Raw genomic sequence first — 20,926 nt, 5'->3', positions numbered from 1 at the left:
AACCAAGTGACAATCAGCAACCGATGATAGAGGAGAAGAAAAAAGAGGCAAATCACAGAGAAAGTGGTGAGAGAAAGAGACGGGCTGCGGAGGCGACAAAAATAGCAACAGCAGCAGCAAAAAAAAAAAAATCAACGAACAAACGACACAACACCTCTGCGAAACCGCATTTATTATTTCTCATATCTAATCAACGAAAGATTATTGCTGTGTGCAAGTGTGTAAACGTACTTGTACGGCTGCCTGCTCAGTGCTTTTTTTCACACTCTATATTTGCCATTTGCTTCGGTATATCATCGATGTGGGCCGATTCTTCTGGGTTATTTCTTGCCTTTCTATGGCGAAAACACAAACCAAACAACGGGAAAAATAATAGCAACTCTAATGAAATCAACATGTATCCACACAATCGCAATCGAAAACTTTACTATATGTAGTTGAACACAATCGCCCATACACATTTTGTGTGAGTCTCTCTCTCTCTTTCTCCTTCTCTCAACACACTCACTTTTGACTTTTAACGTTTTTATGCCTTTATCAGATTTATCATTTATGTGCCCGGTTATTTGTTTCCATTTTCGTGCGGCTGCGTTTTTTTTCTGTCGTCGTCGTTGCTGTTGTTGCTATTGTCTTCGTTGCCTTGTCTTGTTGATCATGTTTTTTTTTGGCTGTGTATTATTTGTCTTCGTGTTTTGGCCTTTTCTCTCTCTCTCTCTCTCTTTCTCTCTATCGCATTTTGTTTGGTAAACATTGCACGGCTACAATTTACACCGAAGTGTTAGAGAATAAAATTCAATCTACGCTTACAATCCCTCTGAAAATTTGGGCTTCAATTTGCTCTTGTTTTGGTGTTTTTTTTTCTCTGTCCCTTTCATTCATGGCTATCATTTGCCATTTCAGCACACACTATTCTCGAATTTTATATCAAAAGACTCACCGCCGTCGTTGCTGCACCGAGTACACTTTTTTGTCTTCTCCTTTTCATTTTTCCATTGTTTTTATTTGTCTAACATTCTTGTTGATTCTCGTGCGTTGCACATGTTTACTTCGTTCAATTTTGTGTGATAGTTTTTTGTTTGCTGTGTTCGTTTTGGCTTCTTTTTTTCGCTGAGAATCGTGTGCAATTTGTGGTCAAATGCAGAAAACTCTCCGACGTCCGTCCTCTGTTTGTGTGTGTATGTGCGCGCGCGATTTTGTAGACAATGAAAAACTTTTGCCAGACATTTAACCAAACCAAAAAAAAAAAAAAGGAGCGACACGCGAATAAATTTATGTTTAAATTAAAGTTACCGTGTTTTTTTTATGTTTTCTCGCTGTAAATGAAGAATATCGCTTGTCGATTTCATGTTGTGTGATTGAAGGTGTGCATAAGTATCGTTAGAGTGTCTGGGTCGGGTGGATATGTGTGTGTGTGTACAAAAACAAAAACGATAAAACAGAGAGAAAGAACTAAACGGAGAAATCGAAATTAAACCAAAAAGAGAAATGAAATGGAAAAGGATCAAATGAAATGACCATTTCACATTCAATCTATGTTTGTCATGAAACATTTTTCATCGGTTCGGTGTATGTGTGTGTGTGTGTGTCGTATTATATTGCTGTGAATTGTTTCTCATTGCAAATACATTGAATTGCATAAAATGTAACGGGATATGGTGTATAACACGCTGTAGTGTTACTATAAAGTTTGACAGAAGAGTGAAAACAAAACGAAATATATACACAGAGTAACGAGAAGAAGACGATGACGACGACAACGACAACGACGAAAAAAACGAAATGAATCGCGTCGGGTTAGTGAACGATTTAATCGTATGTGTGTGAGTGGTTCTTTTGAGCCTTATTTCCGTCTACTTTTCTAACTTCTTACAAATTGCTTTCACTTGAATGCACATACACATCAATTGCCTGTGTGATATGTGCACGGAAATTTCCTTCTATTTGTCACAACTTCAATTGCCTATGCAATCGGGTAAGGATCTTGAGCAACATTTATTTTTGGTATTCCGTTATTCGCGTTTCGCTTCTTTCTCCTTCTCTTCCTGTTTTTTTTTTATTGTTGTTGCTCATTGTGTTTCGTTTTTGTGCTCGTTAAACTGGGCTCGTTTCTGTGCTTTTTTTTCGTCTTTCATTCTCATCTACTTTGTTCGTGCTTGATGTGTTTACCATTATATTGCATTTGGTCGATTCGTAGTCATTTCGTCAAATGATCCGATATTCGATTAAATTGGATAACTCAATTCCACTTGATTTAGAAATAAAATTGAGAGCTAGAGCAAAGGAGTGAGTGAGCAGAAAGACTGAACAAAGTGACTGAAGCAAGCGCACCTCAAAAACATCACACAGGACGAACGCACCACACACACACACACACCATGTCCCAGCGATGTTACGGTATCCGAATGCATATCAAGTGGATCACATGGAGAAGAACAAAAGGTTTTCATTGTCGCATTAAATCCACCAATAGCTTATATACTTGCTGCTTTTCTCTTTCTCTCTCCCACTCGCGCGCTCATTTTTAAAAAATATAATTCGGTTTTCTTCGCCATTCTATTTCTTTGAGTGTTTGTTTCTTCTCTCTGTGATCGCGCAGAGAAACGACAAAGAGATATTTATTATTTTCTTCAGTGTTTAACACGAATACTGACGTAAAAATGATTGTGTCGTAAAAATTATGTGCAAACAAAAGTGTTGCATTAAATATTTTAGGGGCTTTATAATGGTACTGTGCTGTCGCACTCGCATTCTCTCGCTCTCCGTCCATTGCATGCAATATGTTTATTCATGTTTTTATTGTTCGATGTGCGTCAAACAGCGGCTCTTAGATCTCAGAGCACTCGGTCGTTTGTTTGCTTCTCGTCGCTTGGTTGGTTGGTTGGTTGGCTGGATGGATTGCTGGCTGACTGACTGAAGCGTTCCACATAAGTAGATATATGCTGCATCATCATTCCCATTATTATTAGTACGTTTTTATTCTCATTACCCGGCTCTCGGAAAATGTGTTTGGATTCTCACCATTTGGCATTACGTGAAGGATGATATGTGTGTGCATACTGCTCTATCTCACTCTCTCTCTCTCTCTCTCTCGCTCGCTCGAGATTGTATGCCGTTTTTGGGGTTGTCTTTTGTTTGAAAAGGAAAACAACGTCACTTCCATCATTTTTATCGATGGCCCAAATTAAATGAGTAGACAGTGTGGCTCCTTCGTGTTTCGACTTATTCATGCTGAACACACCATTCGCATATATTTTAATATATAGTCGTATTTGATGTATATTTTGTGCGTATGCGTAAAATAAATTGATTGGTTGTACGGGCAATTTCGCGGCGACGAGAGATAGAACGAGAGATAAATAAGCGCTTGAATTGAGAGCTGAGCTAAGCCGAAAGCGTTCGGCTTGATTTTCGTTCATGTGGCCTGAATATTGAGCTATGATATTTGGTCATATGCCGACATATTATTAAAATACAGTCGAACTCTCTCGCTCGAAGCGAATTTTTCATTGTACATTATACATACACGCTGTTGTTGTGTCTATCTGTGCGTAAACTAGAGCACTTTGCAACACAAACGACAGATAACAGCGATTCAGCTTTATTTCACACACACACACACACAACTGATGCCCAAGGAACGATAAAAAGAGAGATATGAGCGAGAGCAACGCGAGAGATAGAGCAAAAGCAAAAGATATATAGAAAAAAAGCGATGCATCGTCGCCATGGTTTAAGAGAACGTTCGCTATCGCTTCACCTTTTTTGTTGTTATTGTTGTTGTTGTTTGTATTTGTGTCGATAACCTGTCGAATTCGGCTTCATAACATCGTTGGCATATTTTTCAAGTTTTTTTTTTCTCTCTACATTCGAAAATATGAGTTGATATAGGCAAGGGCAGACACACCGAACGAGGTAATATTTTCCGATAAAATTGGATGATATCATACACGAGCAATGAATTGATATTTGATGTGGGTAAGCGTCAACAAACGCTTAAAATATGATACACAATGCACAATTCTTCTCATTCTTTCACTCAGTCATTGTGACTGGGGCGCGTCCGTGCCGCAGCTCTATCCTGTTCACTAGCCCACTGTCTGCATTTAAAATGTGGCAAAGCAGTTTATATTTCAGCATTGTGTTATCCATTCCTGACCTATAAATAACCCCTTTTGTTAATTTTACACGTCATTTTGTTGGCCAAACACCTCATCATCATCATCATCATCATCATCATCATCATCATCAACATCATCGGTGGAAAAAGCCACGTTCGCCAAATTTCACTTTATTTACCTATCCGCTTCACAAACAATGCAAACGGTTACTGCTGATTGTAATTGACGTTGTTTCTGTTGTTGCTATTGTTGTTGGTGCCGTGTGTGTACTTTTTTGTTCTTTCGGTTGAGCAATCGCTATTTTGCCACCAAATGGCCGACATAATTTACATAAACCTTTTGTGGCAACGACTATACGACTCTTTTTTTCTCTTCTTATATCATTTTTTCGCAATTTTCACCGCTTTCTCCTTCTTCCCAAAAGTCGCCTGATCCTTAATACACTAATGAAAACCAGTTACTGCTGATTCCATGGCACTTCTGCACCTCATCGGCATAATCATCTTCGTTCGTCTGCCGTATTGAATGCATTTTTACAAATTTTCATAGCTTTTTATCGCTTTCGTTCCATTCGTTCCTTTTCTCCACTTCTTCTTCTTCTTATACTTTGTTCCGTTACGAACATACCCGATAAAAGGCGTTTCTTTTTTCTATCGTATATCCTCGGCCACTCAAAACTGCAACGATGGAAAATTGTTTGTAACAAAAATTGGTTTGGCGAATATTATTTTTTTTAGCAAATACTGCAATAAAATCGGCAACGTCTCACCACTTGAAAGCAATCGCGAATTCATTCTACCGAATGATTTTGAAAAAAAGAGACGAAAAAAGAAAAAAAAGTTTTAAGTTTTCGGCAGGAAAAAAGGGCGAACACTTTTGGTTGGATTCGAATCCGTGGTGTTGAATCTTCGTATTGCGTTTTCAAATGTTCATAGAGAACGATGTGAATACTCGACAAAAGAGAAAAAAGAAGAAGAAGAAGAAAGTTATTATTGCTTTGATCTTTCACACCAACGAGCGGTTATCTATGCATTATCTGTTTGTTTATCTCGCCTCGGGTCCTTTTTATTAAAATATCCAACCATGAACATACGGAATACTGCAAAATGAAACTGGAATACAGAGTATCCAACACCACCACACACACACACACACACACACACGCTCACAGTATTACCACGGAATATGAAATTGATGTGGAGAATTCCGTTTTTCATTTTGCATCTTCCTCTCGCTCTTCATAACATTTTTTTTCTCTTCTCCTTTTTCCCGGTCCTTTTCAATTCAAGCTCCACTACATGTATGTGGCTTATTCGCTCGTTCTACCATTGCTAGTTGTGGTGTGTGTATTTTTTTTCTTCCATTGAGTCGCTTGTCCCGTCATCAACATCGAATGCCAGCGTATGGCATCATAACGTTGAGCTTAAGAATATTTACATATATTTCAATGCGCTCGTTCCCGTTATCCTCTTGCGCTCGCGTCTCTGCATTCTCACACTGTTTCAGCATTTTTCTCGGCTCTGGTCCGAATCCGAGTAATTCAGCATGCCATTCTATTATTCAGTGACACGAACGCGTTTTTTTTTTAAATAATTTTTTTCTTTTTCCTCACCACCATTGCCACTCATCAATAACACAAAAATACGCCAACATGAAAGCTTCAGCGAGCAAACAACACACAAAATGAAAATGATGTGTTCTTCATATTTTTATTTGCCGTTGTTTTGGGCTCTCTCTGTACCATATATTATTTTTATTTCTCATGTTTTTATCTTAATTGATTTTTTTTTCGGTCACATTGTGCAAACTCACTTGCTTTATTCGAAAAATTCGCTCAGTTGGTTTCGTAGTTTTTATTTTGTTTTATTTACATTTGGTGTTTCCTTTCTTTTGAACACAGAGCAAAGTTCGCATGAGTAATTTTTTTGCCCGCTTTTTTTTCTATTTTTTTCGACACCACTGCCGTCGCCGCTGCCGCGGTAGTGGATCTGAAATGTGATTCACATGGGGAAATTTAATGAGTGTGTTCTCCCATTCAGTTGAGTTATTTCAAAATGCATCAGAGAGAGTTTATTTGATTTGGTCATGTGAATAAAATGCTATTAATTTCCAAATTATCACGCAAAATTTGACGTGTGCACCAAATATGTGCCCATAGTATTTTCAATAAACACGAATATTTTATACATATTTATTTTGTCGATTGAAAAAAAAATGCGCTTGCGATAGTTTAAACATTGGCGAAATAAATATTGAATTCAGAGCTTCATTTGAGCTGAAGCTCATTCACATTGACCGAATGGAAAAACAAAAATTATTCAAACCATCGACCGCAAAATAATTGAGCACCTTTTTTTCACAAATTCAATCCAAAGCGTGAATATCATAACGCGCTTTGAAATATGACGAAAATACGGTGATCAACGTAAATATTTGTGTAACACATTCACAAAAAAGCCCCCCCCCCCACACACACACATCGCTTTTTTGTCCCGTTCCACCGGTGCTGGGGTTGGTTTGACACGGCTTGTTTTGACACGAATAATTTATAGTTTATTGAATGCATTTTGAATAAATATTCAATTTGCAGCAATGCCTATGAACTTGGATATTTATATATCTATGAATATTTTTGCATTTTTGCATACAATTGACTAAAACCATGGATAATATTCTGAAACAAGAAAAAAAAAGAACTTTGTGTTTTACACACAAATGATCCTCAACACTGGTGGTTGGATTTGTTGTTGTTGTTGTTGTTGTTGTTGGGAGTGCATGCATTCATGTGTGCTGAATGGAAGAGATGTATTGTTTGAGGAAGAAAAAACAACAACAACGGGGTAATTTGCGGTCATGGGACGAAGTGATTAAAAGTAGCTGACAACCAAATGCGGTGCCGTGCCATTCCTCTTATTCTATTTAAATTATATACTTAAAAATTCTGTCAGTGGCCTTCCGAATGTGTGTGTTTTTTTTCTGCTTTGTTCTCTTCAAGCTATTTCTTCTTGAGACAGAGCGAGTAAGAGAAGGTATAGGAAATAACAGTTGGTTCATTTTTTATCGTCTCTCTCTCTCTCTAACGCTCTGTGTCGGTTTTTTTTGCACCGTTTTTCGAGTGTGATTTAAAACATTTACGTTTGGTGTGCTTGTCGGCTGTGGTTGTGGCACAATTAATGAACAGCTTCAGTGACGTCAAAGTGGAACTATAAATGCGAACGAGCTCAGCATGCATGAACAGTGGTGCATTTAGTGCACTGAGTGAGTGAACGAATCTACTGGCACACAATAGATTTAGTCCGGATTTGTCAAGAAGCATGTGTATGTTTGGTTTTGTTCGCTGTTCGCCTCTCTCTCTCTCTCTCTCTCTCTCTCTCCTGGATTCTGTCGCGCTTTTCCCAACTGCGTCAGAAAAAAGTGGATCTCTTAAGCGAGAGAACAAACGTCAGAGAGAGAGAGAGAGAGAGAGAAATGGAAATGGAAATGGATCTCTGCTCCATGAAAACCACCATGCCATTGGATTCTGTGATGCTTGTTCGTGCTTCTTTCGCTTCAGCGATTCATTTTCACTGGGCTTATATGAGCGATAAATTTGCACACAAAGCGGATTCGAGGGTAAGGGAGCAAACGAGGTAGATAGACCATGTGTGAGAGAGAGAAAAAACGTATATGAAACATACTATATATTCCCTAAGGGAAAAGTTCAAAACCGTAACGATGTGATTTCTTTACTTTTCCATCTTTAACGAGATTTCAACAGTTCACATTTTCCCAAAGATCGGCCTGTAACATGGGCAAATAGCCTGAATTCAACATAAACCTTTGCTTGAGCACTTTTAGTTTTTTTTTCCCTTCTTTTTGGAAAAATTGATAAAAAAAAACTGTACACACGCAACTAACAGTAGTCGGTTGTATTTTTTTTTTCCCTAGTGGAGTAATGATAAAATCAGAACAAGTGGAGTTTTTTTGCCCAATTCAATTGATGCGAATTTTCAAACTGGCATTAATAGAAATACTTGAATGACAGATATGTTGTTGCCGTTTTAATTAACTCCGCAAATTGTTTGTGCTTATTTTGTTTATTTACATTCATATTCTGTCGCTAGTTCTAGACCTATTCTTAGAGTAATTTGTGTACGGGGTAAATTCTGAGATATCTTATTATGTTTGCTAAATGAGACGGCACTGTGATTAATTAAAACCATTATAATAGCGACGACGACGAGTGAGAGTATTCAGGATCCACACATATATGTCTAGGTGTCTGTCGATTTTTTTTTGTAATTCTTTCTTTTTCTTTCGTCGCATCGTGCGTTGCAATTTGTGCACATGGAATGTTGAATGAAATGCGTTGAGGTATGAAGAGATGAACCATGTATACTACTAGAAGAGACTGAGAATCAAGTGTACATATTGTTTGAAAGGAATTTTTCGTCCAGCATTTGACATGCCACGATGATGGTGGTTCGATGCTGTAGTTTATTTTGCATTTTTTTTCTGCAGTCGCAACGATGGCTGCAGCAGAAACATGAAAGAGAGCGATGGCAGTGGCCTTTGTACCAAATGAAAAAAATACAGTTCGTGTTCCTTTTTAATGAGAACAAATGTACACATTTTTCTTATTTGTCGCACTGTCACGAGTGAAAAAAGCAGCAGCAGCCACGATTTTATTTTTATTATACTGGATTTCGTTTCAGTTGTTCCTATTGTTGCCTACTATTTAGCTTCTCTATAGGCAAATGGTACACTTTTTCTCGCTTCATCCTTTTCTTTCACTTTTAAACACACACATACACTCTTCCTTGCCTCACTCTTCCTATACATTCCTCTTGTTGGCACACGCTCAGCTTGTTTGGATTCAGAGGCCGATATTTAAAATATAACAACATGTGAATGCATTTAGCATTTGCTTTTGCTTATTTTATCCACATTTTGTATCGGTGCATATAGGTTGTGTGTTTTGTTACGCCAAAGATTCTAACACATAAATATATGAATGGAATCCTGTGTGTCGTGCTGCATTGTTTGCTCTATATGAGTTAAGGAGTATAATGTATGTATACATACACGTAACAAACTCACAGCTATAATATTTAATGAAAAAAAGGTGTGATGGAGCAAAAGATGGAGAGAATATTACGACATACTTTTTATAACACTTGCATACACACACACCAAGCACATAGACAAATGTTTTGCGCCATAATTTTCAAGTATAAATTTAAGTATATTTTTTCGCATTTTGTCGTCATCGCAGAGGCTTTTCAGTGGAGCCCTTTTTTCCTCTTTTTCCTCTTTTTCTCACTCTCTCACTCGTTCGGCTTGTTCATTTTTCTGTGTTTTTTTTTCTTCATTTTTGACTCAGAGCTTTATTGCGGATGCTTTGTCAAATGTTTATGTATGTATGAAATTATGTATGAATATTGCGATGCTACTCTGTTGATTGGCTTACTATTACGTGCCACCAGCTACACACATTGCACACTACACTCTTTTTATTTTTGTACTTGATTCCATCGACACAAAAAACCTTTTTTTTCACCCGCCTCCGAGAGGCCTTCATCTCTGCCTCACTTTTGCCTGGACTCGACTACATACGAGCCATTTTATTGTTTTGGTATGTTTTGTGTGAGTGCACTGCACATTGCATAATGCCTAAACAGAGGTCCGCATAACTTTTCCATAGGCCAACATCGAACGATACACACGGAAAACAGTCCATCCAGAGCGAAGAAGAAGCAAAGATCTAGAGAGAGATTTACAGAATAATAGCGAACGGGAAGAAAGAAAAAGAGAGAAATTTGAAGAGAGAAAGAGGAGAGAGAGAGTTAGCGAAGTGTTCACATAAAATATTAAAACGAGCAAAACCGACCCCGAATCAAAATAGGAGCACAATTGCGAAGGAATATGATGCTCATCACTTTTGGTCTGATCTGCCAAGTAAACTTTTCTTACGCTCTCTCTCTCTCTCTCTCTCTCTTTCTTCCACTGTGTGCGCTGTCGACGGTTTTGCTTCCTGTTAAACATTACATGAGCTCAAAAATAGACAAAATATAGTATACATACATACATTTCGAAATGATTCACTCTGGATTCGGTTTTTTTGCTATTGTTGTTGTTAATTCTCTCCTTTTTCTTGATGCGCAATGCAATAAGCAATGGCAAAATGGAATTTCAATTGCGAAATAATTCCATTTATAAATCGATCATAAATTCCCTTCCCAGCAATTTTTTTCTCCTTCCTCTCGAACTGAATGTAACAGCCGCTTTCTGTTCGGCTTGTCGTCATTGACATCGCACCGGTTTAACGGTTCAACGTGTATGTATCGACGATGAGGGAGAAAACACGAAGAGCGACAGGGAAATATAGAAAGAGAGGTGGAGATAGAGAGATCGAATGCGAAATGCACACAATTCACTTCCGTTTGTGCGGTGATAACGCCAAATGAGAGAAGAAGAAGAAGGAAAAAAAACCATTGAACATGATAGAAAAATTCTGACTGAAAATGTGATTAAGATAATTCACCATTCACAATTTTATATTTCATTTCCATTAACAGTGGATATTGCCACTGCCACCACTACCGCCATCGATGATGATAATAAATATGGTTTTACCATTTTTCAATGGTATCTCTGCTTAGCTTTTTCGCTGATTTTATTACAGTCAATTGATTCTATTGGTTTTGTGCGGATGTTGGCTGTGGAGCCGGTTGCGCGCTCGCGCGCGTCACTCTCAATTTCTGATTACAACTTTTCTGTTGTGCTGTTCAGCATTTCGTTTCAATTTTTCACCATTCTCTCTCCCTCGGTGTGTGTGTTCCTCTTGTCCTCACTCTCAGCTCATTGTGTTCGGTTAATGAAATTTTGCGTCATTTTTCCTGCGCTCGGAAGCCGAAAGCGGAAATTCCATGAGCCAAATAACATCAAGTATCTTGTTCACATATCCTCATTTAATCAGAGAGAGAGAGAGAGAGAGAGAGAGAGAGAGAGAGAGAGACAGAGAGAGAGAGAGAGCTCATAACTCATAACTGATTTACTTCGAACGAATCAATTCTTTTCGATATCATTTTGCATTCTCTTGTTGTTCGTAAAAATAATTTTCCCTGTGTTCGGCAGTGTGTGTGTGTGTGTGTGTATTCTCTCTTTCAATTCATTTTTTCCTCTGAATGATTGTATTCTGGCTGGTTTGAGCATTGTGTCGGTATTCAAACGTGCTACGGCTTTGAATCGATACACATTCACTCATTCTCTTTCGCTGTGTAGTACACTAGTCAAATTGACAAATGAAGCAAATGCCCGGAAACCTGAAAGCGGCAAGCAGCAGCAGCATGCTGCATGCCAATATCATGAGTCGAAGGCATGAAAACGTGTATATTTATCGGAACCGTATCGGAAGAAATTAGGATTGCAATGACAAACAAGTGTACCGTCAACATAATGTCATGCAGATAAAATTATTGCTGTGCGTTATGTCTCTCTACCTTGGTCCGTGTGTCTGTATGTCTCTATGTGTTTGTGCTGTTCATTCAGCGATGGAGTGTGTTTAGCTGCCCCCTGACAAATAGCAGTCACCGGCTGAGCATAATGCAAGTTAGAAAGAAAACAGCACGAGAAGAAAAGAAGAAAGCGGCAATGGCAACAGTAGCAAATAGTACTACTGTTACCACCATCATCACCGTCGTCGTCATCGCACAAAGAAAGCTGAACAAAGCACATGATATGCTATTTAAGGAATTTTATCGCCACATTTTGTAACAGTATTTAAAGTACATATGTACGTTTTTGCATAATTTGTCATGCATAAAGAAGGTTTGCCGTCACAACGAATAGCACACAGTACGAAATGAGCTGCGGATATGGCTTTTTATGATAACACGTCTTAAATTGTAATCGCTATGGATATTAAGACATTTATAATGTCTTATCCCCAGCTCCGATATCCATATCACTTTGCTGTCTATTTTATTTTCATTTTTTTTTGTTGCTTCCATTGCATTCGCGATGGGAATGAAAAAAAAACGTAGGAAAAAAACATAGAGAGAAAGAGAAAAATAACACTCGAATGCAAATCGACAAATGAGTTTCGCTTTGCATAGATTTCGATCAACAATTTTTCGGCAAGCGAAAAAAAAAATCCAGGAAAAAGAGAAACGAAGAAGGAAAAATAAAAATGTGAATGAGAAGAGAATGAAGAAAGAAAAAAAATTGTCGAGTTCCTGCCACATGGGAGCCATATAATGTGGAAAATTCGTTTTTGAACAGGTTCACGCCAAACGAGAGTCTGTCTTGAGCGACAGTATTGAAGAGAGAGAGAGAGAGAGAGAGAGAGAGAGAGAGAGAGAGAAGACGAGGAAAAAAGCATGTCGAATAAGATAATTTTTACATTTTTCCCCTTAAATAATAACAGCCTGAATGTATTTGACTTTTTTTTCGTTGTTCCTCTTTTTCTGACGATCTTTTGATAATTTTTTTTTTTGTTCTTCTTTTCCTTTTTCATTTGCAGTATTCCCAAATGTGCCATCAGCACCTGGAATGTCTTGTGTCGGCGAAGATCGTAAGTATCATTAATGTTAATATCTTCATAAATACTATAGAAAATTGTGTGCATGAAATCAAAATAAAGAGCCGAAGGGAAACACAATCAACAAAATAGCAAAACGAACGAACGAACGAACGAACGACCGACCGAAAAGAAACAACATCATCATCACACACTCTCAAAAAGAATATAGTTCGAGTTCAAGAAGATACAACTAAAGTTGCTGGATATTCTTTTTTTCGTTTGCTTGCTTTCTTCTCGTCGTTATTATTCCAAAGTTGTTAACGAAAATCCCAGACATTTGTGTATCCTCTTGAATGTGAACGCGAAATTGCACGTGCAAGAAAAAAAGCCGAAAGAGAAAGGGAGTGAAAGAGAGTGAGAGAGAGAGAGTGCGGCAACAACACTGAAGAAACATTCAGAAGCTTAAAGCACTGAATCGTGGATTTATTCAATCAAAGCTAAAATGCAATTTTTTCTCAATCACTCGTACTTCTCTCCCTCAAAAGCTGCTCTCGGTATATTTTTTTTCTTTCGTTGTTGACGATGATGATGATGGTGAGGTGGTTGTATGCTGTTGCTGTGTTATTCTTCTGTGTCATTTCATAAAAATGACATGGAAAAAAAATGTTTTCCACTGATTATGCATCTTATAGTTGATGCTGTCTTTTGACAAATTGAATTTATTTGCTCGATTGGATTACGTCATTGCCGAGCTTCTTTTTTATGTTGAAATATAAGAAGAATACTCAGAAAGAGATTTAGACAGACAAATGCAGCAACAATAACAAAAGGGCATTCGATAGCCGATAGAAGTGATGCATGGCGTTGCAAATTGGGATTTCATGTTTCAGTTTTTAGTTCACATTTCTATTCCTTTTCAACGTCTTCTGTTCGTTTCTCTTTCTGTTGTGCGTAATTTAATACGCAAAACTATAAGCATGTTAGGCAAACGAGATGTCAATTTTCCAAAGTATTATTATTCATTCATTTCATAATCTTTTACACAACACAATTTTTTTTTTGCCACACACACGCACACACAGGGAGCATATATCGAAGAGGCGCTCGACGATGGCGAAAATTGTACAGAGTTAACGGTCACATTTTCCAAGCGAAGCGTTTTAATCGCGTAAGTACACACAAATGCACTTCATTCATTCACGTTTCGCAATTCCCATTTTTCGCTTCCCACTCCTTTCGTTTCTGTCTCTATTCTGTGCCATTCGATTCTCGATTCACTTCCGAGATGGAATACGAGACTTGTCATTTATTAGCGTACAATTAATGACAGAAAAGGAAGAGCAACGGAGGAAAAAAAATATGGAAATGAAAATTACACTTGAATCAAACTGAATGAACTATAAGGTAAGCCCATTGAATTTATATACATTTTTTTTTTGGTTTCGTTTCAGCGTGCGTTCTGTGCATATTGCCACGATCGCATTTGGGGATTAGGACGACAAGGCTTCAAATGTACGCAATGTAAATTACTTGTTCATAAAAAGTGCCACAAATTAGGATCAAAATCGTGTACCAAGGAGCAAGTGGAACCAATTCTAAACGAACGTGACAGCCATAATGGCGTTAGCAACGATCATCAAGCAATGGATAATGTTCCACAAGCCGCCGATTATCCACCAGAGATTCCTGATCATGGTAATGAATGTGAATGAAACTCGGTTTTCATCATCCGTATTTTCATTTTTTTTCTATTCGTTCTTCCGCTCATTGCAGGCGATGTTGGTGCTATTGAGGCAGCGCCTGCTGTTCAAGAGCCATTAGAAGTGAGTCCGCAACGGCAATATTCATTGGACGATTTTGAATTGATTCGTGTGATCGGACGCGGCAGCTATGCCAAGGTGTTGATGGTTGAACTGAAACGTACCAAACGCATCTATGCAATGAAAGTGATCAAAAAAGCGCTGGTCACCGATGATGAGGACATCGATTGGGTGCAAACGGAAAAGCATGTTTTCGAAACGGCATCGAATCATCCATTTTTAGTTGGCTTACATTCGTGTTTCCAAACACCATCGCGTCTATTTTTCGTCATTGAATTTGTACGTGGCGGTGATTTAATGTTCCATATGCAACGTCAACGTCGTCTCCCCGAGGAACATGCACGCTTCTATGCGGCCGAAATTAGTTTAGCGTTGAACTTCTTGCATGAAAAAGTGAGTTCAGCCTAACAATAGTAAATAAATGATGTCATATTTGTTTTGTTTTTTCAAATTTTAACTATGTCAACCTTCATTTGAAAAACTACCATTGTCAACGTACTAGAAAAGAAAAGTGCAAAAAAAAAATTGTCCAATTTCCATTTGCAGGGGATCATTTATCGAGATTTGAAATTAGATAACGTTCTTCTGGATCACGAAGGTCATATTAAACTAACCGATTACGGTATGTGTAAAGAAGGCATTCGTCCAGGTGATACAACATCCACTTTCTGTGGCACACCAAACTATATTGCTCCAGAAATTTTACGCGGCGAAGATTACGGTAAATTGATTGGAATTCATTTTTTTTCTGAATTTCATAAAATGTTCAATAAGCTGTAAAATGCAGTTTGTGTTGGAAAAATTTCAACTAATTGACTGTTATTGTCTGGTGTTGTAGGTTTTTCGGTTGATTGGTGGGCGTTAGGCGTGCTATTGTATGAAATGTTAGCTGGACGCAGTCCATTCGATATTGCTGGTGCATCTGATAATCCAGATCAGGTAGGACTATTTCGTACATTGAAAATGCCAATGCGACAACGATGATGATAACAACGAAAAATAAAACTAATTCTCTTTTCAATTTACTTCATTCCGAAAATAAATGCTGCAGAACACCGAGGATTATCTCTTCCAAGTGATTCTAGAGAAGACTATTCGTATTCCACGTTCACTTAGTGTCAAAGCGGCAACTGTACTTAAAGCGTTCCTTGAAAAGCGACCACTCGAACGGTTGGGCTGCAGTCGAGAGAATGCATTCATGGACATTGTCAATCATCCATTCTTCAAGTCGATCGATTGGGAATCGGTAAGTGTGGCAACTTATTCAACAACAAAACGAAAAAAAAAAAACAAAAACAAAACAAATCAAGTGTAGATTTTCTCTGGAAAATTCATAAATATCAAATGGTCGAATTGAATGAAAGAAAGAGAGAAGCAACAAAACTTCAACAAAAATGATCTAGTAGGAGTGTATATCTGGAGACATTCACATTGAAGTGATATGTCTTTGGTTCGATTGAAACAAATAAATGTGCTAATTGTTGATATGACTATTTAGAATTAGAACATTTTCGCATCTCATTTTTGTTCGATAATTAAATGAATTAAGTTCCAACATGTTTATGATCTGAAACAAACAAACACAAAATGAAATCAACTATTATTTGTATGTACACATGTGTATGACCAAAAACCAAAAACAAAGCTTGCTCAAAAGGAAATCACACCACCTTTTATACCGACATTCGATCCGGACGATTCGGATCTTACTTCAAATTTTGATCCTCAATTTACACGAGAGCCGGCTGATTTAACGCCTGACGATCCGTAAGTGTCCGTTAAATTTTGATGAATGAGAGAAACGAAAAAAAAACGAAGCATTTTTTTTTGAATAGCATAGAGAAATTTCTGTTCGAACCCATATCATACGATTGATAGACCGTGTTTGCAACATTTATACAATCTCACTCAGTATTCAAACACCCATATTCATACTATATACACACACACCATTCATAGTCCAATACATTTTATGAAAAATGCTTGAGTCTTTCTCTCTTCTCTCTTGTGTTTTTTTTTTCTTTCTGTTTGATTTCATTTCTGGAATGTGTTCTCTTCTCAATGTATTTGAACGCTCTGGCTTATCTATATCAATTGTAGCACATTTTTCTTTTCTTTTCTTTTTGCCTTGGTTTTTCCTTTTGTTTTTGTTTCGATTTTGATTCCCATTGTGGAATGAATTTTAATGCGTGCTAATTTAAATCCTATATTAATCCAATTGCAATTGAGCCTAGCTCGTTTTCTTTAATTGAATTGTTTATCAACTTTTTAAAAACGGCAATGTATCAATCAGTCCGAGTAGGACAAGGTGAGCCAATTTTATATGAATATTTTTTTTTTTTCATATTACGATTTTTGTAATTATGTTTGGGTTCATTCGTTCAATTGTTGTTTTGATTTATTTTATGTGTTTTCACTGTTTCTAATGGGAAAAGCCCATACGATGTGCTTTCTCATCGAAAGAATATGTGTATTAAATCCGATCGATAGAACGGCATGAATACAAATGTCAGCATTTTAATCAACCTAATTTAGATTGTAAACACATTTGATTGACGTTGAGAGTGGCTCGTGAAAGCGCAGGACAAACAATTGATTTTGTATGTTCGCGCGCTCTCTCTCTCTCTCTCTCCCTCTACGAAATAAATACATAAAACCACAACAATTTTTCAGTTTCAAATCGATAAAAATATACATTGCGAAACTCTCTCTTTCTACATATTTTCATTAATTTCGCAGAAAAAAAACTTTCAGCAGAAAATACACACTCACATATAGAAGTAGAGTAACATACCTCGAGAGTAATAAGTAACTTATTACTTATTACTTATTACTTTCATTTTATTACTGTAATAAGTTATTACAGTAATAAGATTGTAATTGTAATAACATTGTAATAAGTATCTTATTACTTTTGGTGCAAAAAAAAATCGCAAAAAAAGTTTCATGTAAAAAACATGTCAATTTTTGTCAGACGAAAAAATGTTGAAAAAAAATGTGTTTTGCAAAATTTGACATGATTTTTTTTCAACATTTTTTCGTCTGACAAAAATTGACATGTTTTTTTCATGAATTTTTTTTGCGATTTTTTTTGCACCAAAAGTAATAAGATACTTATTACAATCTTATTACTGTAATATATACTGTATAAGTCTTATTACAGCAATAAGTAATAGGTCATCTTATTACAGTAATAAGTAGGTAATAAAGTAATAAAAATTACATTTTTTTACTTCTATATACACACACACACACAAAATGATGATTTATACTCGAAAAAATGAGATTTTTCATTTAGTTTATAATGTTTAATTCTTTTCTCTTCTCTTTTTTTTGTCTTTTCATTTTATGTTTTGGCTAACAAAAAAAAAACAAAATCACTTTGCCATGCTTTTTGGTTAATTGCCTTCGGTTTTTGGAATGATGCGCTCTCGCCTGGTTTTGTTTGTGTTGTTGTTTTTTTTTTGGTTCGGTTTGGTCCGATGGAATGACATTTGCATTGCATAAACGCACACATACATATTTGTCTGGCCACAAATGGCAAACAACAATGAAAAATAAAACAAACAGCTTGAGCAAAAGCAAATTACACCTCCATTCAGACCACGTTTAGATTCAGATAGAGATTTGGCTAATTTCCCACCTGAATTCACCGATGAGCCCGTACAGTTGACGGTCGACGAAGAGTAAGTACAAAACAACATCACACTCACACATTTATTTTTTTTATTTTCAATTGAAAACAAAAAAACTTTGGGAATGCATTAGTGTTTCATTTTCTCTTTCTCGTTGGCCTTTTGTAACGAGATTATTCCTTCAGTTTCGATCGATTCGCTTGCAATTGATTTTTCATTTCGTGTTCGCATTCATCCTATCTATAGATACATATATATATATATATATACATATATTTCGTATGACTGAATTCGAACAGCACTTTTTCGAACAACAATGTTGCAAATGCATTGTTGTCAATTGATTTCCCGTTGTTGGACTGATTCGCTTTCCATTCGTTACTAATAACATGAATTTCCTTTTCTTCCACAACCATTGCAGCCATGTCATCGAACGCATCGATCAAAGCGAATTCGAAGGTTTCGAGTATGTGAATCCATTGTTAATGTCATTGGAGGATTGCGTCTGACATCAGCCATCGTGCCAATTGCATTCATGTAATATGCAGGTAGGTTAAACATGAAGAAAAGAATTGAAATCCATTTGTTGCACCAACAAAACAAAAAAATTGGGAAGAAAATTTAACCCAAAATAATCCCTTCAACCAATACCGATGATGAGCAATCAATTTTAATTTCCTTTTTTCTTTTCTTTTTTGTCGTCTGTCTTTTTCCTCTTTTTTCGTTTTTTTTATACATGTATATTGTACCGTTGGCTTTTTTTTTGTTCTATTTTCGGTTTTTACTCACAAAACGCGTTTGAAACGGCACAAATACACCCACACCCACACACACACACACAACCCCGTTCATCGGCTGTTCAGTCAACTGTTCCATACAGCAACCACAAGCGTGTCAACGATCAAAGAAGAAAAGTGTTTTGATTTATTATTATCGTATGTCTTTAGTTTTCATTGTCAACATTCCAACGTTCATCCGGACGCCGATTCTTCCCCAACACTCACAAATTCAATCTTTATTCATTTTTTTTTCTTCCTTTGGGATACATTTATTTATTTACTTAGAGCAACCACAACAAAGGAAAATCAAGTATTTTTATGAGTATTATTTTTCATCATTGATTGTACGCCATTTAAATCTCTTTTTTTTTCTCTCTCTCTGATTATTTGCAATTCTGCCATGTTTTTAGTTTCGTTGCCAAAAAAAAGATACGTTAGATTTCATTCAGTTGATTTTTCTTTCCTTTCTTCTTTCAATTGAGTTTAATATTAGTTTCTTTTTTGTCAATTCAACGAATAAAATATACACACAAACACACACAAATTATAAACACAATACAAAAAAAAACAAAAAAAACCTTAAACTTAATAAAAAAAAAACGATTTCGAACAAATATCACGATGAAGCTATACGGAGATGGGTCAAGCGATTATTATGATTCAGTTGCTGATGACGAGACTTTAATGCAGATACCTCCGCCACCATCCAAAAGTATACTTCAGCACATGTTTTGCCTTCCAATGAATTACAAAACGTAAACAACAAACTACTATAACTAACCATTTAACAACAACAACAACAACAACCAGACACACACACACAAACCCGTTAATGAGCAACATGAAACAAAGAAATGGAATGAAACACGCGATCAGGATGATGTAATGAATAAAGGATACAGAGAATGCAGAATCCATAGAGAAAATTAAGAAGAAAGAAAGGGGAAAAAAGAACGGGATTATGTCGATTATGATAACGAAAAAAAAGACAAAAAAAAAATTGAATCACAAAGTAACTAAAAAAAAATTGTAGGTAAAAAAACATAGAGATATAAATTATTATTAACATTATTATTACAATTTACAAGGCAAGAATAGAAGAGGACGAAGAGAAAATAAAGTCTAAAATCAAAGTTGAATGTGGCTGCAGCAAAGGAGCAAATTTACAGAAACAAAAATTTACATTTAAAAAAAAAGAAAGCATGAAAGAATAAAGAAAAAAAAAAGAGCGAGATGAAAGAGATGAACAAGAACAAAAATGTTAAGCCGACAATTCGATATGTACTATTAAACTAGATGCATATAATATAAATATATAACATTGTTAAATGCACGTTATAATTTTAGGTTTTTCGGTTTGTCCAAAACGTTACAGAAAAACAAAAATTTCTATTTTAAATCTATTGAGTTTTCTGTTCTACAGTCGCTTTGCGACAATTTAAAGAAAAAAAAAAAACAAATCATATAGAGAAAAAAAAAATATGAATATAGCGCCAATTTTAAAAAAAACCATACATACAATGTCGAAAATTTCTCCCATTTCTCAAATTGGATATTGAATTCTATCAAATTCCACCAACAACAACAAAAAAAACTTAAAATTTATCCAAGTGTCTCGATGCTGTTTGTTCATTTCAACTAGAATCAATATTTGATACGCTTTCATTTGGTATCATTATTTTCACACTTGAAACAATTCGTTTTCCATTAAAAAAAAAATTACGTAATTTTCCAAAAGATTTTTTTTTCCGTTGATTTCTTTCTCCTTTTTCAATAAACTTGAATAGAACTTTCTCGAAATTTCGTCCACATAAAAGAAAAACAAACAAACAAGTTCATAATAACATTTTCTAAATGCACTTAACTAATAATAACCAGAGGAGGAAAGAACGAACAGAAGAATTGCTAAGGAAATACAATGCATTGGTCCAGTGGAAGCAATAGTTTTGTATACATTTTGAAGTGAAGATATTTTTGATTTCCATTCTTCTTGGAACAATAACTGAAATTTGTCTTTAATGCACAGGCACACACTCACACACATAGCGCAGTACACAGAATATAATAAATG

At 36.2% G+C, this 20,926-nt stretch overlaps 1 protein-coding gene across 23 annotated transcripts in view; it reads left to right on the top strand.

Moving 5' to 3' along the window:
• The window catches only part of LOC129576673 (atypical protein kinase C), a 46,667-nt gene extending 26,471 nt beyond the window's left edge, over positions 1–20,196 (top strand). For 12 of the 23 annotated variants that reach the window (XM_055462056.1, XM_055462057.1, XM_055462051.1 and 9 more), the window contains 10 exons: positions 12,622–12,672; positions 13,704–13,789; positions 14,073–14,316; positions 14,395–14,834; positions 14,988–15,162; positions 15,280–15,380; positions 15,493–15,687; positions 16,087–16,208; positions 18,498–18,624; positions 18,940–20,196. In XM_055462056.1, coding sequence (XP_055318031.1) covers positions 12,622–12,672; positions 13,704–13,789; positions 14,073–14,316; positions 14,395–14,834; positions 14,988–15,162; positions 15,280–15,380; positions 15,493–15,687; positions 16,087–16,208; positions 18,498–18,585 — 1,502 coding nt within the window. In that variant the 3' untranslated portion in view covers positions 18,586–18,624; positions 18,940–20,196. Of the gene's footprint in view, positions 1–12,621; positions 12,673–13,703; positions 13,790–14,072; positions 14,317–14,394; positions 14,835–14,987; positions 15,163–15,279; positions 15,381–15,492; positions 15,688–16,086; positions 16,209–18,011; positions 18,128–18,497; positions 18,625–18,939 lie in introns of all 23 variants that reach the window. The other 11 variants (XM_055462065.1, XM_055462062.1, XM_055462063.1 and 8 more) reach the window with 1 other exon arrangement.
• The last annotated feature ends 730 nt before the right edge of the window (positions 20,197–20,926 follow it).

Source organism: Sitodiplosis mosellana, unplaced genomic scaffold, assembly GCF_009176505.1.
Source record: "Sitodiplosis mosellana isolate CC-2019 unplaced genomic scaffold, AAFC_SMos_1.0 Smas_scaffold_6191, whole genome shotgun sequence".
In the NCBI taxonomy this organism is placed as follows: Eukaryota; Metazoa; Arthropoda; class Insecta; order Diptera; family Cecidomyiidae; genus Sitodiplosis; species Sitodiplosis mosellana.
The sequence above is the reverse complement of the archived record's forward strand: the minus strand, read 5'-3'. Positions and strand labels throughout refer to the sequence as shown.